General features: G+C 40.3%; 1 protein-coding gene across 1 annotated transcript in view; it reads left to right on the forward strand.

Annotated features, from left to right (window-relative positions):
- Nucleotides 1–12,068, forward strand: part of frem2b (FRAS1 related extracellular matrix 2b) — a 60,519-nt gene that overhangs the window by 17,969 nt on the left and 30,482 nt on the right. Inside the window, exon 3 of the mRNA XM_028573513.1 lies at nucleotides 10,104–10,250. Coding sequence (XP_028429314.1) covers nucleotides 10,104–10,250 — 147 coding nt within the window. The remainder of the gene's footprint in view (nucleotides 1–10,103; nucleotides 10,251–12,068) is intronic.

The following is a 12,068-nucleotide window of genomic DNA, read 5'->3' on the forward strand; positions in this document are numbered from 1 at the left end:
ATAAGGGAAATAATTCCACTAATTAACCCTGAAAAAGCACACCTGTGAAGGTAAAACCATTTGAGGTGACTACCTCATGAAGCTCATTGAGAGAACACCAAAGGGTGGCTACTTTGAGGAATCTAAAATATAAGACATGTTTTCAGTTATTTCACACTTTTTTGTTAAGTACATAATTCCATATGTGTTCATTCATAGTTTTGATGCCTTCAGTGAGAATCTACAATGTAAATAGTCATGAAAATAAAGAAACACATTGAATGAGAAGGTGTGTCCAAACTTTTGGCCTGTACTGTATATATTATATTTTAAAAATGAGATATGATTGGACTAAATATACTACATGTAAATGATGCAAGAGTAATGTACATACAATCACAGCACACAAATAAGTTTCTGAATGTAATTTGCATGGCCACTGCTATACCCACAACGTCACAGAATCCATCCCTGCAACTACCAGAGTGTCTGAATTTGCAGCAAAAGTTCTTTGAGATTTTTCCAGTGTAAAATCCACATTCTTATACAATAACCGCCAGAAGTTGTTTTACAATGATTAAAATACAGGGGAAGAAACTTGCCGTTTGAGGGTCTAAATGGAATTTTGCAAGCATCCTTAGAAGTAATCTTCCTGTACACATGTATATATTTCTGAACCCTGGTTTGTTTTAATGCACAGACTAATCTTCTGTTCAATATTACAAGAAGGAGACAAAAACAACACTAAATCCAAAGACATTTTCTCCTCCCCTTTTCATGAATGCGGACTAGCATGCTTATCTTCAACGTGCAGGTTTGCACAGTTCTACTTGAAGGGTTCCGTTTCACCAATCATAAACAAAAACCAAGAGTAATTTAACACTTCTTTAGAAATTACCATTCCTGTTTCTCAGGGAGCCTTTACCTCTCAGGCAAAATCCTTTCTACACGTGAGGATTTGCAAGTAATAACTGTGAAATGCAGCTGAAACATGTTATAAAAGGAAACCAATGGAGGCCCCGAGAACAGCCTCGACAAACACCCCGCTCTATTAGTATGGAGCTCATGATTCTGTGGGACTGGGATGGGCTTTTATATTCTATGGCCTCACACTGCTGCTTTCAGCAAACAGTCCACCATTATTCGATCTGACAAGAGAGCAAACACTGTGCATTCAAGGGTCAAGCAAAAGCACGTCCCCCTCGCTTTGTCAAGTCCCTTCATCCTGCATCCTTATGTTGCTTTGTTTTCTCTCAAATTTTCACACTTTCCCTTGTATCCCCCTTTGTTTTTTCACTCAAGGCTCTTTTCTATTCAGTCACCAGCATCATTTGAGAGTTATATTTAACATATGCACTTGTAACAATGCAAGCCTTTCAGCTCCTGGGATGGAGACAGATTTTTTTGTCTCCATGAGCTCATCCCTTCAGTCAGGAAGTGCGTGACATGACTTGATGTATGTTTGTTTTTCAAGATTAGCCCAAAAGGAGTGTAACATGTTTTTTTTTTCTATGGGTTCTTATTCATAAAGATGTTGTAATGAGAAGCCGGTTTACCCTTATGGCTCTTACTGTATCTTTTTCAGCAGAGTTTGCCTCATGGCTGTCTGGGCATTCATACAGTTCATAATCGACTGGTAATGAGCGAGAAACTCTCGATTTTAAATCCACAATGACCTTTACAAGTGAATGGTGAAGAAAGCCCTGCAGCCGCTGATTCAGCCTTTTGTTGTTGTTTCCCCTGCAATTGCGAGTTCAGGCTTTAACTCTCTAAACCGTGTGGCTGATTGTTAATTAAGACACTCAAGGCTGCATCCTCTTTGACAGACAGGAATGCCGTTCAAGGGCAATCAAGGAATACTTTGTCTGAACTTCACCTACACAATCGAAACAATAAAAGCCGTTAGCAGAAACTTGCATACCTCTTTTGGATTCAGAAACCCAAGGACGGCTAATTGATTTATGTGCTCGCTTGTGGAGGGATGCAGGAGAGAGTTAGACTTTTCATCTTTTCAGTTTTCAGGTGCAATAATTATCATTCTGCTGAACAAGGCCTGACAACAAAAGGCGCATTATGGTCTTAATGGAATTATAATGCACCATACAGTATGTGTTCCATGTAGAGGTTAAGATTAGTGCTATATATTTCCAAATTATGTTAATATAAATAATTATGCTGTTAATGATTGTAGCTTAACCAAATGGAAGGAAATAACTTGTGCCCACCCAAGTCTGAACAGCCTGTTTTCCCAGCCCTAATGATGTAGCCATGATCAGGGATAAGTCCTGACCCCGCTTGGCAGGACTCCCTGTGCCCCCCGGTTGGAAATCAGCAAGCCGCGACAGAGCAGATTTTCTCCAGAGTTGTGCATCCAGAGTTGGCCTTCTTGCTAATCCTTAAGGTGTTTGGAAAGATTCTTTTTCAACTACTATTTCCGGGCGAGGGTAATAGGATTATAATTAAAAATCCATGATGTTTGCTTGTATGTAGTAATTTCTACACACCGAGAATTAGTAACCTCAGCAAGTATCCAAAGGGTACTGTATTGAGTTGTTTTTCTCTCTGCTGTTTGGATTACATTTTCTTTTAAATCTACACACATTGATTCATACAATATATATATTTTCTTTAACAAATTCATTTTGAATGTCCCTCAATAACTTTAAAAGAATGCATCTCTCCAGCCAGTGTGTGGGTTTGTGTCAAATGTTTTCTGTAGCGGATGACAAATGATGTCATTTGTGGCAGTGTGAGGACACTAGAGCGTGAAGCAGAGTCCCAGGACAGGAGTGACCTTTCCCTGCAATCACACTGTACAGTACTTCCTCTGACACTATTCTCTCCTGGGCCACACATAAAGGAGCCCCATCTGAAATAAGAGCTCTGGGAATTCCTCACTGCCTTTCCACACAGGCGAGGGGGCTCCTATTGTGACAGCAAGAAAGTCACGGAGCAGTTTCCACAACAACCTTATGCTGCAATTTGGAATCAAAAACAGAAAGTGTGGGAACAGGATAAAGGTTGCTGCTTTGCTTAAAATGACTTTTTGTTGTCAAACACACTGTGGGGGACAACATTTGTAAGAACACTGATGCACCTTTTCTGTGTCATAAAAGGCACATTAAGGAAAATTCTCCACTTTTAATGTGGATGTCCAATCAATACTGATGGGATATGTAGTCTATTGAAGAAATACATTCCCCACTGTGTGCTATATTAATTGAGAAAGCGAGTTCTCCTGTTCGCAGAGCCCTGACAGCTGTGCCAGGATTTATAGCGCACAAGCGGCATAAACTCACAACGTTTTAAGAAAGAAAATATTCTTACACCTAAACAGAGAAATACAACCGCACACCTTGTGAATTTAAGTTTGTCACCGAACCAAGACAAGATTAATTAACGTTACCTTGTTAACTCACAAAACACTCTTCATTCAAATGGGACAGAGATTAAATAAAACGAACCAAATTCTTCTTAGTTTAAGCTAAAGCGTGTAGTTTTTGTCGCCCCAATAAGAAATTCTAAGTAACGACATGTAACGTCCACATGACGTTCAGTGATCACGCACCCACCCCTCCGCTACGCAGTTACTAGTAGCCAAGGAGGACACGGAGGATTCAAAAAAACTCTTCAGAAGAGGTCATTATCTTCAAGATGTTGCTGGATGACACCATGTTCTGAACACATCCATACTGAGCAATACACAGACACAGTACAATACACAGTTGTGTGGTCATTTGGCAATGGCTTGAATGTAAAGGACTTTCATCAATATAAAAAAGTTACACACTAAAGTCTTTTCACTACCACCTACCTGAAGTAGCTTGGCAGATTTGGCAGCTGCGGCCGGCTGAGCCCAAGGGACACAGAGAACAGTAGAAAGAACTGCAGGCTTTATCACGTTACCCCTCATTCAGATAGATAGAGATACGTTTTGAAAAATTGCTGTATTGTCCATTTAATTCATAAACTAATAAGTGAAATGCTTTGCTTTAAATGACTTTCGGTGAATGTTGGTTAATGGTGCAGCATTTTCAAAATCTGCTCGTTCTCATGAACTATTCAGCCTGTGTGCTCATCCAGCCATCGCTATTATGTACTGACTCTGAGCAGTTGAAGTAATAGTTTGTCAATCTTAGTGTCAGGTTTTGCCTGCATAAGGCTGAACAAGAGGAAGAATATAATGATTAATGTGACACATTTCTACAGCCGTAGAGTGGTGAAAATATGATCCTAAAAGCCTCGAAAATTGTATTGTCCATGTAATTTTATCACCGCCAACATAACAAGATAACTAGGTTCCCATAGAAATGAACAGGAAGTCATATTTCTGAGCAACGCTGTAAAACATTAACGCCTCTTGGTTATGGCATTTCTAAACACCTTCTAAACAGCTATAGCAAATGTTTTTCTTGCTATGGTCATTGAAGGTTTAAGAAGTCATTGTATTCCAAATTTTGAAAGAGCACTGAGAATTAAATCACCTCTATAGTTGTGGTTCATATGGTAATCTCAAAGAACTTTCCCTGCTGAGAGCAAAGCCGTGCTTGCTTTAAGCCTTGCATGGCTCTCTGACCCAGCACTTTTGTTCAGAAGTGCCTTTGGCCTTTCTTTCAGGCCCCTCGAATGTCGCCTCAGAGTGACCAATGTGTTAGAGCGAACACAGAGGCGACAGCAGCCAGTATGGAACCTTTGGAGCAGCCACATTTATGGCGGACCACTTCCCTGAAAGGCTGTGCTTGTAGAAAAGGGTTTAGGGCCTGTGAAATCATAACAATTCTCTCAAAATCTCTCAAGCCATGGCCAACTTGTTACTGCTGATACAAGGCTTAGGGTGATTAGACCATATCACGCTCTCTCTCTCTCTGCTCTGCCATCTGCTTTCTTTCTTTCAACAGGATTACCATATCCCTTTTCCCTTAATTGGAGAGGTGAAAAGTAGGCTGGTATGGTCTGGTACATTATAGAACCCAGAGACAACTCATTTAATAGAGTCAATATAAGTTGTGATGATATATTTTCTTTGAAGCTTCATCACAGATTTTATTTAGAACAGTATTTGGTATTGATAATTCTCTAACTTAAGTAAAGTCAGCTGACCATTTTGTCTCTTATATCTTGTCCTGAAAGCAGCGTGGAGCAAATCTACTACTACAGCCTAATTTCAAATGCACCACTTTCAAATTCTAAAGACCCACTAACGGCCCCTAGACACGGCAACGTTCATCAAACATTACAATATTAATGTCTTAGATGCATATTGTGACAATTCTAGAATTCAAGCCTTACTGCTTGTGGGGCTTTAACTGTAAATATTGCTACAGGTTTGCTAGGGGAAACATCACGGAGTGTTCTAAATGGAAATGGTTCATCCTCTGGGGATCATGAACAACCACAGGAAATTTCATGGAGATCTGACCATTAGTTTTTTACATACATCTTCCACTGTGGTCCATTTGAATGGCATATAAGAGGATTCCTTCTTCCTCCATCATACGCCTAAAACCAACCTAAAATCTGGTGCCTGTGAGCACTTTGCTGGTCCCCAGTCTATCTCTATAGTACGTTGCTTGACGTCTTTAATGCTGCAGTGGAATATAGTTATTGCACATCATGGAAACTGTTAGCACACAAAGTCCATTTGCAATACATGATCACTAAGTATTTTTAGATGTATTGTGTGCTCATCCCAATTTACCCTGCCTAATCAGTGTGGGGCTGGCTCTGTGGGCAAAGGGCCGCCTGTCTGTCTGCCTGGTTGAATGAACAGACAAGGATCCATGGGGCATCGCGGCCCCACGATGCTTCACGGTGACCAAATAAGGGCTGTCTGCAACATGTATGCTGGGAGGAGCCAGGGGCACTAAGTTGGCACAGTCCAGTCTCTCGCATTCTTTGGCCTCTCTCAAAAGGCTTCTGTCCCTCATCACACATCTACATACATCACTCACTGTGTGAGTGGACACAACTTGTGTTAAGAAGTGAAACTACATGAACTGTACAAGGTCTTTTGTAAAAAGGTTCATGAACCAAGGCTGGTTATGGTTAAGTGGTTAAAAAAGGTTGAGACTTTGTTGATCCTATTATTTAGAGACGCTTACACTACAAGTGCTAAAAACTTTACTAGAATTTAGTGCTGTATCCATTTTTATTATTTTTTTTTTATTAACTTGTGCAATAAACACATCGTGAAAGACACTCAGGAATTCTCTTAGTTAGTTGAAAGAGTTTCAGTAGATACTGCACTTTAAAAGTTTTTTTGGTGCCTTTTTTGTGCCTTTTGTGTTCATTTCTATCTTCAATTTGTTCAATAAAATAATATTGGAAATTATTTTTCAGTTTTTTTTAATTCAACAAGCAATGTTGTATTTTAGCAGTATACTGAAGGCAGCAGAAAGGCAGAACTGAGTACATTTTAATATCGGTTCATTTATTGCAAGTAATATCGTTATCGCGATATTCAACACCGTTATCGCATATCGCATATTTTCCTCATATCGTGCAGCCATACTAGAAACCAACAAGACAGAGTGCATTAAGTTGGCACAGTCTAGTCTCTCTTACACTCTCTGGCCTCCCTTAAAAGGCTTCCATCCCATCACACATCTACTTTGTCAGTGGACAAGATTTCTTTTGTGTAAAGGTTCATGCCCAAGGCTGGTTAGGGTTTAGTGGTTTAAATAGTACAGGCTGACACTAAAGTTGACACTATTATTTAGAGAGACTTACACTACGAGTGTTAAAATGTTTACTAGAACCCAACAAGACAGAGTGCAGGCAGGCAGTCCAATAATTTAAGATGACTAGCCACTGGGATTTGTAGGATTCCTGCTATTACCATATGAATTTAATGAGAATATGGATATTAAGTAGAAATACAGTCTAATATAAAGTTCATGTACCTTATCTTATGTAATGTAGTCACTGCAAATGATGTATGTTTCTGCACTAAATTGCACAGCAGTGCAAAGAGTGAACATTAGAGAAACCGATATTGTTCACTAAATTCTGTCTCGGTGCTGTGAGTGCTGGTTAAAGATTAACTCTGCTGTTTTCCTTGGGGCCTCTTTGAAGTGGACTTACTCCAACCCCTGCTTATCTTAATTAGAAAGAAATCTGGAGGAGTGAAGTGGTCCTCTGGAAACGAGCACCTCCACTCCCCGGGTCCCTGAAGGCCACTCTGCAGCTTTGCGCAGACTTTAAGGCCTCCTAAACTCAATATTTACTCATGTCACGATGGGATTGTATGTAGTATAAACTGTGAACATAAATTACTTTTTTTTTCTGAGATTTGAAAACGCTGCTGGATTTATCCTCCTCAGATCTTAGATATAAAAAAATGAATAATTAATAGAGCCTGTTTCTGTTTGTGAATACTGTTAAAAGGCAAACAGGTGTTTAACGGGATTCATCTTGAAAGGGAGAGCTGCCTCTTTGAGGCTTAGCTTGACGTGTAGGCGTGTAGTTTCTTCAGTCATTTTAATAATTGTGCAAAATGTAACCATTTCATGCTTTTATTGAAATGTATGAGGTATCTGGGGTAAATCCCACCAATAACCAGTTCTAAAATGTCCCTGCCTGGGTGTTTGATTGTAGAAAGATGATGATTCATATAATTTATATTCTCGATTTTTGATCTTAAGATCAAGTGTTTCTGCCATGTTATACTGTAGCTATTACAAAGCCTATGCCAGCGTGTGAAGTTAGATAAATAGCCCAGACCTTCTATGGTTTCCATTACCTCAGCGGAGAACGGTTTCCTTCACGACTCAGAGATCACACATGCAGTGTTTACCGGTGGCATGCGTGCCATGCGGCTGGCTTTAATCCAAATGGAGTAGGGAGGTCCTGTCATACACAGGTCACCTGTCTCCAGAAGAATGATGTGGAACACACAGGAAGCAAAAATCTCACAATGTGGTAGACCTCAAGAATGTACCAGTTATAAAATGTATCACTTGAGACTTTTTCATACAAAGCACACGTTTTCTCCTTTTACCAGTCAACCTTCACATTTGCAACAGTTGTTGCTTTAAGCACACAGTGATCTGCCAAAAATTGTTCACCTTACAAAATGTGCTTTAGGTTTCAGATTGAATTGTGTATCATTTTATTACATCAGACCGAATACCATATTGACTTACCAAACAACTTTTCCCGCTGTAATTGTATTCAGTGCATGTCTCCTATGATAGTTTTCATGCTGTTTATGATGCAAATTATAGCATAACACAAATTGGGTTGTGCACATAAACAGGGACCGCTGGCTGAGCAGACAAACAACACCAACTAGAACATTTGAGAAAAAAAGTCATCACAGGACCATATTGACTTCCATAGCAATACGGAGGCAAATTCTTGTCATTATAGGAATTGTGAAGGAAACAATGCTTTGAGTCAAAAATCAAGGACTAAATCAGGGATTAACATTGATGTACACAACTCTGAAGTGGTGTCTCTAAAGTAAAAGAAAAAAAAATTCTGATACAAAGAAATTCTGTGATCTGAATTTCATAAAATGTATACAGCTAAAAGATTCAAACATTTAGTTCATCCAGGAGAGAGAAAATCGAACAGTTTCTCGTCTCCTTTCTGCTCAAGTTCCACAGTTTCTGCCGCATGTTGTCCCAATTACAGCTCAGTGTCGACATCTCCGAGTCTGTCTGAAGTTCACTCTGACCTGAATCTACGTGTTCAAGGAACAGTGGCATTGCTCTTCTGTTTTCTTCTTCTTCTTTCCAGCATTTTTGACAAAGCCCATTATTGCGGCAAACCAGAGCTACAAAGATGAATTAGGGAAAATCATGTTTCTATAGCATCTCACTACATTCACAGTCTTCACAACTTTAAGTCCTCTATCTGGTAGAAAACATCAAACCCCTATGTGTTCATTATAGATTAATCAACTTTATTCAAGTCACGGATTTAAATCAGTTGTTGGTTTTGAATGAGACGGGGCGGGGGGGTTTTGTTGTGTGTCACGCTGATTTTGTCCCAGTTATGGCTCAATTGTAAGGAGGAAATATGTACACTATTAGACCAAAGGAAAAAAAGCTTTGGACATGTCCAGAGGACATTTCGCGCGCGCGCACACACACACACACACACACACACACACACACACACACACACACACACACACACACACACACACACACACACACACACACACACACACACACACACACACACACACCACACACACACACACACACACACACACACACACACACACACACACACACAACGCCCATGGTGAATGTAAAACACCCAGGGTGAATGTGTATGGATCTCACTGTGACCATCGAGGAAGGAAATGGACACAGCAGAGCGGTCAGCTGGACCTAACAGATTTACTGAGCATAACCACAAGGGTGGGGCAGGGTAGAGGCTCTCAGTCGCGCCTAACACAAACAACAGCAACACTCTGAAACCTATGAACAATGGGCCTGCACCCTCCCGGCTGTTTCGCTTTTATTCCACCACTTTCAGAACTGCCAGATGTCTAGTGGCTCAGTCATCTGTAGCAGCAGGCAGCAGCTCTCACTGTGCAGTCTGGTGGATGCATGCTGATTTCTAGGAATCAGTGGATAATTATTTGGACTGCTACTCGGTGCTCTAGAAATAAAAAATAAAATGTGTTGTGGTTTCTGTAGGAGTCAGTGTGAGTTTATCTTTGTGTGTATGTGGCTCTGCTTTGAGTCTTTATGGTCAAACGGTAGCAGCGATGCCCTCCAGGACCGTAGCCTCGGCCTTTGAATCCAACTTCAAAAAGGGCAAGGATAAAATGACCCAGTTCGGACAGGAAACCGACACCTTTTATCTTAATTAGGAATGATGCAATTAGACGGCACAAACTCTATACATTTTGCATAAGGGCTGCTCATCCCTCATACCTCCCACTGAGTGCTGGCTCAGAGTCATAAAGTCCTAAAGGTTACCGAGAAATGATTCAAATGAGGTGTTGAAAATTCCTGTGCTACCCCAGAAACAAATCGCTATGGTAATTTTCCAAACATGTTTTAGATTATTCATTTTCAGTGAGGCTATTTGACTTTTCCTTGCTGATTTCTAAAGGAGCCATTTCAAGTTCCTTTAACTTTATCAACTGTATTTGTTTGCAGGAGGCAACCAACTGAAGAACCAGCAGTTCCGTCTGAACTGGGCTTGGATCTCTTTAGAGAAGCAACGCTACGTGGTGGACGAAGAGGTCAAGTTCCTGGAGGTGGTGCTGAAACGGCGAGGCTACCTGGGGGAGACCTCCTTCGTTAGTAAGCAGACACTGCCTTTGCCTTTGTATTATTATTTAGTCTTTTATCTGCGGAAAATGTCCGGAATTATGTGTGGCCCTGATCATTACTAAAGTTTAGACAGCACTGCAAGCGGGCAGCCTTTTCATTTGTTCAAACATTTCTATTTCATGTTAACTGAAATGTGGATCTTGATCTAGATCTGCACCAACAACAAACTCACATTCAAAATAAATGAATGTAATTTAAAATAATCTATGAAACATATTACATGGATACTACAAAATAAAAGGAAGGAGTGAGAAATAAATCAAAAGGGACCAGATACATGGGCCAGATTTCTTTCATTAAGGTAAGCAGATCACAAGAAAATATGTTTTTGTGTTGTAGTGACATACTGGACATATTCCTCCACACCATAATCTCACTTATTGCTTTGCTCAGGGACTCATTTACACCAACTTTGAGTGAACCTGCTGACAGGTATCCTGATAGCTAACACTCAAACTCAAAATAACACACAAAATGAAAAACATACACTCCTTGTCAGAAGATATTGATTCCCTTCAAGCCGTTTGTGTTTTGTCTTTGTAATTTGGACACCTATCAGATTACTTTTACAGTAGACAAACTCCCACAGCCCACACAGTGCACAGACTTGCACACTTTGATATATTTTAGGACAAGTCTAAGGCTGGCCTAGACACCCTTTAGGGTCACACATGTCGTAGCCTATATCCTTGATGTTGCACTTCACACCAAATTTCGCCAGATGCATGTATTTTTCGTTTCCTTCCGCTTTTTTGTTTTGGAATTATAAATTCGGTGGATTTCTGAGGACTATGGTTACCTGCTCCTCAGATCTCTGCAGGGTAAATCCAGACAGCTAGTCTCCTCCGGTCAGTATTTACGTTCCAATCGCACAATAGCACAGGACAATCCCTCAAGGACCGCTTGCGCACAGAAGAGAGGTCACCCAAAGTTGGTGGCCATTAAAAGACACCATTCCAAATGTTAGTTCTAGGAATGTTACTGGCCGGAACTAAACAGACAATAACTGTTAAGACTGTTTAAAAAGACAAGCTGCTGTAAGCATTTATGAGTGGCAGGAATTTTAACTGCTCGCACCGTTAGTCTTTTTTAGTGCTGCCATTTATTCTGTCCATAAATATGAGGTGTGATTAAAACGAGCTGATGTTAAAGGCCAAAACCCACGGGATCGTTGGCTCTACCGTCGACTTTATATATTTGTATGCCCCAGTGCGTCAGACTAACATCTCGGAGGTGATGTGCAAATGTTGCTGACCTTTATAGTGCCTCACACTGCACAGTATATGTATATGCGCAATCTCTGCCACTCAAATTAAAAATACACATCTCAAGGCAGATCATCACATACTACAGATATGCCGGCAGATATAGTCGTTAATAATCCACAGTGAGTGGCGACCTTTAGCTCACCCAGTAAGAGTGTGCGCCCCCATGTAGGCAGAGTCCTTTGCAGCGGCGCGGGTTCGAATCCGACCTGCTGCCCTTTGCTGCGTGTCATCCCCCATCTCTCTCCCACCTTTCCTGTCTATCCACTGTCACCATCTCATAAAAGGGAAAAGCCCCAAAAAAATAAAATAATAATAATCCACAGTGAGAAATAAGTAACTGTGATAACAAGAACACACTTAATATTTGTTGTTTATGTTGGTACAAGAACAAAAGAAACTGAAAAAAATGACCCCACAGTGATCTCTCTGCAAATTAATATTAAACAACAAAATAATATATCTTGTATAAGAAGCTTGATGAGGAGCAATCACATAATTGTCCTTTGTTTTGATTTTCTGG

The sequence above is a fragment of the Perca flavescens genome, chromosome 3, assembly GCF_004354835.1.
Source record: "Perca flavescens isolate YP-PL-M2 chromosome 3, PFLA_1.0, whole genome shotgun sequence".
Classification (NCBI taxonomy): domain Eukaryota; kingdom Metazoa; phylum Chordata; class Actinopteri; order Perciformes; family Percidae; genus Perca; species Perca flavescens.